The sequence below is a fragment of the Caretta caretta genome, chromosome 7 (assembly GCF_965140235.1).
Source record: "Caretta caretta isolate rCarCar2 chromosome 7, rCarCar1.hap1, whole genome shotgun sequence".
NCBI lineage: Eukaryota > Metazoa > Chordata > Testudines > Cheloniidae > Caretta > Caretta caretta.
The window spans coordinates 52,873,730-52,879,729 of NC_134212.1; the positions used below are offsets into that span (position 1 = coordinate 52,873,730).

Consider the following 6,000-nt stretch of genomic DNA (forward strand, 5'->3'; position numbering starts at 1 on the left):
TCAAAAAAGTGAACAGAATGTTGGGAATGATTAAAAAAGGGATAGATAATAAGACAGAAAATTTCATCTTGCCTCCATAGAAATCCATGGTACGCCCACATCTTGAATACTGCATACAGATGTGGTCACCCCATCTTAAAAAAGATATACTGGAATTGGAAAAGGGCAACTAAAATGATTAGGAGCATGGAACAGCTGCCATATGAGGAGAGATTAATAAGACTGGGACTCTTCAGCTTGGAAAAGAGACGACTAAGGGGGGATATGATAAAGGTCTATAAAATCATGACTGGCGTGGAGAAAGTAAATAAGGAAGTGTTATTAACTCCTTCTCATAACACAAGAACTAGGGGTCACCCAATGAAATGAATAGGTAGCAGGTTTAAAACAAACAAAAGGAAGTATTTTTTCACACAACATAGAGTCAACCTGGGGAACTCCTTGCCAGAGGATATTGTGAAGGCCAAGACTATAACAGGGTTCAAAAAAGCACTAGATAAATTCATGGAGGATAGGTCCATCAATGGCTATTAGCCAGGATGGGTAGGGATGGTGTCCCTAACCTCTGTTTGCCAGAAGCTGAAAATGGGCAACAGGGGATGGATCACTTGATGATTACCTGTTCATTCCCTCTGGGGCACCTGGCATTGGCCATTGTCGGACGACAGGATACTGGGCTGAATGGAACTTTGGTCTGATCCAGTATGGCCATTCTTAATTTCTTATGAAGGGGGGGCACTGGAATAATCTGCCCAGAGAGGTGGGTGGGGCACCATTGCCAGAGGAAGGTAGAGGGAGCACAAGAAGGACTAGGACAGATAAAACTCTTACTCTGTGCTTGGTGCCAGGGCTAGACAATCTGGAAGGTCTTTCTGATTTCCAGTCCTGTATGACTAGAGCTTCCTGAATTCACCATAAAATGAGACAGGGGAGCAGGGGCCTTTTCAAGGTAAAGAAATAGGAAATCAGTGCAAGCACACGTTCTGTCTCCTTAACTGGGCATGTCACAGGAACCCTACAACTCCCTCCTCACAGCGTCATGGTTACTCTACTTAAACATGCAGGTTAGCCATTAATGGACTCTGAAACTCCATCTCCTATTACCCACAAACCTTGCTGTGCAGTGAAATCAGCCTTGTGTGTCTGATGGACTAGACCTGTGGCAGGGCCGTTTGGAGTTTGGCTTCAGGTCAAGGAAGCACCGAAAAATTTGAATGTGGTTATACTGAGGTAAGTTAGTATAGACCGAACCTCAGCGTGGTGTCTTACTGCAGAGAAGAGACAGACCCTCAGCTGTCATGAGAACAAAGTGGATTGTTGCCCGAGGCTATTGGACACCTCCCTCACCTTGTCTCTTAATATCCTAGGACGACACAGCTACGTCACCACCGCAAATTGTCTTAAACTGCCTTCTGAGGGGCGTACCACCAGTATCACTACTGCCACCCCGCCTGCTTCCCTGGGTCTGTTCTTGAAAAGGGATGGTTGTGATGATGACTGAGAGTGAGACTGGTGTATGCTGGAGAGTAGCTGGATCTGTCCACGCTTTTCTTCACAGCTTTAAGGAGTTTGAGGGCTTAAGGCAGGGTGAGTCAGCAGGACTGCGGCCAAATCCAGACCTCCAGATGCTTTTGAATGGACCCCAAAATCTTTTTATTTCCTTATTATTATCATTATTGTTATTATTTTTTTATTATTTTCACTGGAGTCTGGACCTTGACTATACCTTGACCAAGAAATCTGGATCTTGATCAAAACTAACTGACTATCCCTGGCTTAAGCCTTTTACCTTCCTCCCTTCACTGTCATTCTCTGCTCCTCACACACCCGTTCACTTTTCTCTCCAAGTTCCTTGCTCACTTTCTCTTACCCAGCAGCATCTAGCTGCTGACAGGTGCACTAGACATGCAGAGATTTCACCAGCAGGCAGCAAAGGAGAGCTTTGGATTTCATTCTCTCTCCAAAGCTGCGCTCATAGATGTGGCTTTATAGCCCTGCCACAGAACTTCCAAGAAACACAGCAAATTCTTGGCTGCTCTTGGCAGAGATGGGGCCCAAATCAGGGCACTGAATCTAAATCACCACTATCCCCCAAGCCTTAGGGAAATTCACCCTGGGTGTGAGCTCCACACCTCAGGCCCCATCTGTAGCTCACAGAAATTCTGACCAGGTTTCTCTTTCAATGCCCTGTGTGAGGTGTCTGTTTTCCTCCCAGGATCTCCCCCCACTCATGCACTGGTGTCCATGTGGTGAGTGGCACTTCTTTGGGAATTAGTAATATTCTCTTCCTGCAGACTTTGCTGTTACGGTCACACTGTAGTTTGGGGAAAGAAAATCTGGTTTATGACCAAATTACCCCCAGGCAAAAAAGGTACAGCAAAAAAGACAGCACTGTAAGTGGCAACAATTCACACATTTTTCAGGTTTCTGGGTGGGACTTGGATCCCTCTCCCAGCAGCAACACCAGCATTTGCTTTAGAAGTTCTTCAAGACAGCTTTCTCTACCTCTAATGTACAGTGGCCTAGCAATGTGCTCCAGCAATCCTAGCTAGCAGAATTGCTCTAGGGAACTATTATCCGCCAGTGCTTATTAGAGCAGCAGTCCTGACCACCCATTGGGGTTCTAACTTGCATTAGGGTTGGAGAGGAATGGAGCCAGCTCTCAGAGAGTGTAAATCAGCCTGGGACTAGAGGTCACACTAGACTTACTAGCCTGCAAGTGCTTTTGCGCAACATATAACTTAAATGCAGGTAACCTATCTCCACAGCCACCTCTGCTTTTTCCACTTCCTCAAACAATTTCATTATCTTTCATCTTTATTTTTAACAAGAGGTGGCTTTTGGTGCTGGTGAAAAGCACCCAATGGGTGGGACTAAAGAAGTGTCGCCTTATCAGTGGAATAGGTCAGTTACTATCTGCCCAATCTATTGATTTCAATGGAGCTATGCAGGTTTAGCCCAGGGTTTCCCGGTAAATGAGGCTGGAATAAGAAAAGGAGTACTTGTGGCACCTTAGAGACTAACCAATTTATTCTCTAAGGTGCCACAAGTACTCCTTTTCTTTTTGCGAATACAGACTAACACGGCTGTTACTCTGAGGCTGGAATAGTATTTCTGTCCCTGGATCTTACTTGTAGATCTTGAAGATTACAAAATTCAGTAACAAATGTTGGGCAAACTCCATGCCACATCCATCACACCTGGACTCAGCCATGGCCATCTCACCTGAGTCCCAAAGCACTGTGAAATCCGGGTAACTGCACCTTTTTTGTGTGAAGGTGACATAAAGCAGTGTCATGGTACCACAACTGTCTCCCCCAGATTATGCCTGGCATATACTGAACAGAGGGGCTGAGAGAATAGACTCTTCTGGAATTCCCTGCAAGTATCACACAAGCAATCAGGCAGTGCCGCCCTGGAGAAATAGATAGTGTTAGCACCCAGTAGAGTAACTGGGGCCAGATTCGGATCAGAGTTACATTGCCACAAAATGGTGGTAAGTCAATATAGTTACACCAGCGTAAATCCAGAGGAAGACAGTTTGGATTCTAGTCCTTTATTTTTATCCCCCTAGGCCGCTGTTTGTTTGGGGTGGGGGTTCTTTAGTCAGCTGGAGTGATATAACCACCTTAATCACTTACTGCATTTTAGTTTTAACATTAGTTGCAAAACCCTTCCAGAGACAGAAAGTTATTTCAATTTGAGCTGCAAAGCCTCTGAACTCAACCATTTGCTTTTTTCTTTCTCCCCCCTGCTCCCTCGCAGTCCTATAATGGCCAATGGTTTTGGTTTTTTCCTGGGGAGGGGGAAAGGGGTGTCCACCAATTTTGTTCCGCAAGTTATTTTGTAAAGAAAAAAACTTCCCTCCAGTGCTCAGAGCTCACGTTCCTACGATTGCGTTGGAAACCCCTGAGCAAATGTTTGTCATGCAGGTGGTGCTGCGGCACCGGCCCATGCTTCACCTAGGCTGGGCCAAAGCCAGTCGCAAAGCCGCCGCCAGTGCAGCGTTTAATGGGGAAGCCAGAAGGTTTATTGTCATCAGCCACTAGCGGGCTGGGATCCTCTTTGTCACGACACGACTCTGTAGAAATGTGAGTGAAAGGCTGGTGCTGACTCTGGCAGTCAGCCTGACCCAACCCCCAGTGCAGTCAATGGCCAGGTTCGCCCTGGCCCCAGGGGCTGGTGCAAGCTCTGCGGGGAGGGGGCGGCTGGGGCGGGATGGGCGCCTCTGGACCCGCTCTCTGACTCAAGGACACGCGTGGAGTTCGCTTCTTTTCCGACCCAATTCGGCCAGGTGCTGAGCGCAACTGACCCGCGGGGTCGCAGGCGCTCAGACCCGCTCCCCAGTCTGTCTTTCACTGCCGCGTCGCTAGGCTAGACAGCCGCTGTCTCCGCCACAACAACCCCAGCCGGGCGCGCCCCGATCGGCTTTTCCTCCGACCTTCGGGGGCTGGTGCGGGCCAGACCGGGACTCACCTTTTCTCCAGGGAGCTCCCAGGGTGAAGCTCTTGTGCCAGCTGAACATCGCGGCCGCAGGAAGCTTCGCTCCTTCACTGGCAGCGGCTGGGAGCCGGGGCGCCAGCCCGAGGCATCCTGCCAGCGCTCTCGCCTCGCGTGGAGTCTCCACGGTTTGCTTTCAATTAAACCGGCCCCGCGCTCGCCCTGACTCCCATCGCTGGGCTGGCGCAGGAACCCCCTCGGGAGGGAGGGAGGGAGCGAAGAAACCCCTCCCCTTTGCAGAGCTCTGCAGGCTGCAGCTGAGCCCAGAGGAAATAACTCGAGTGGCAGCCGCAGCAGCAGCCAGGGGCTGTTCTCGCCGAGGCTGCTGAACTGTAAATGGGCGCGCAGCCAGCAGGGCCTGACATTCCACAGGCTGCTCCCTTTCCATCTCCCCGGGCTGATAAGCCAGTGCCTGGAGGGGTTGATACCTTCGCTATCCCAGAGCACTCCCGGGAAAGAAATGCCTGAGCCCTTGCATAAGGGCAACAAACAACTCACATCTCCGGTGGGTTCCGAAGAGGAGAGCAGGGAGGGAAAGCATGGAATGTGATTTGGTTTTTTTCTCCACAGTAAGTGTGTTCCTGAGTTATACAAATCCCTGCCTTGATTTAACATGGCTACAGGACACTATTAAAGGGGCAGAGGCAGCAAGAGCTAAATTAATTCCAGTTCCACTGGCTATGATTGGAGAGTTCACTGCAAACCTCAATGGTTTGGAATGGTTATAAAACTCCAAGCAGAGCTGAAGGGCTCAGGTCATAACCAAACAGTTACAGTGCTGACCTACAGCTTTCCTGGAGAACTGCATAGCTGGGAGCAGGGCCCTGTGATTTGTACCCAACCAAAGCTATATGTACAGGCCTGCTGTTGTCCATGTACATGCCTCAGAAACCAGGTTAAGACAGTGCAAAACAAACCACAAAGAAAGGAAACCCTAAAACCCACCTCAATCCAAACAAAGCCTCTCCTGTATATTTGCTAAGAGATTGCCCCAATCCACATCCCTCTCCGGCCAAACTCATATTGACTTCAAAGCCTTTGGGATGTATTCTGCCATTACACCAGTGTCAAATCGTAGCAACTCTACTGCCTTCCATGGGTGTTTTGCCTGAATGAAAATTGCCGGGGCCAGACCCAGACAAGATCTGTTGCTAGGTGTTGGTTTTCCAGTTGCTGAATTTGGGGTGGGTGTGGTTGGGGGACTCAGATGAATTAATAGTTGCAAATGAGTGGGAAAAAATCAAATAGGTGGGGAGGTGTTGGAAAAGATCCAGTCCAGCTTTCCCCCTTCTCCTTCCCAGGTGCCAAATTAGTCCAGCTTCCCCCAGTTCTCATGCCCCTCTCCTCCAGATGCCTTTCTTTATCCCTTTCCTTTGAAATAAACATCATGGGCCAGATCCTCTGCTAGTGGAAATCAGCTTATCTCCATTGAAATCAGTGGAGCTGTGTTGATTACACCAGCTACATTTTTGAAGAGGGCACTACATGAAATCAAAAATT

General features: G+C 48.7%; 1 protein-coding gene across 7 annotated transcripts in view; it reads right to left on the bottom strand.

The window, feature by feature from the left end:
- Positions 1-5,117, bottom strand: part of LOC125639862 (uncharacterized) — a 90,830-nt gene extending 85,713 nt beyond the window's left edge. For 6 of the 7 annotated variants that reach the window (XR_007357603.1, XM_048857634.1, XM_048857636.1 and 3 more), the window contains exon 1: positions 4,477-4,641. Coding sequence is in view for 6 of the 7 variants with exons in the window: in XM_048857634.1 (XP_048713591.1) it covers positions 4,477-4,525 (49 nt within the window). In the remaining variant the exon portion in view is untranslated. Of the gene's footprint in view, positions 1-4,476 lie in introns of all 7 variants that reach the window. The other variant, XM_075130661.1, reaches the window with a different exon arrangement.
- Positions 5,118-6,000: the final 883 nt, after the last annotated feature.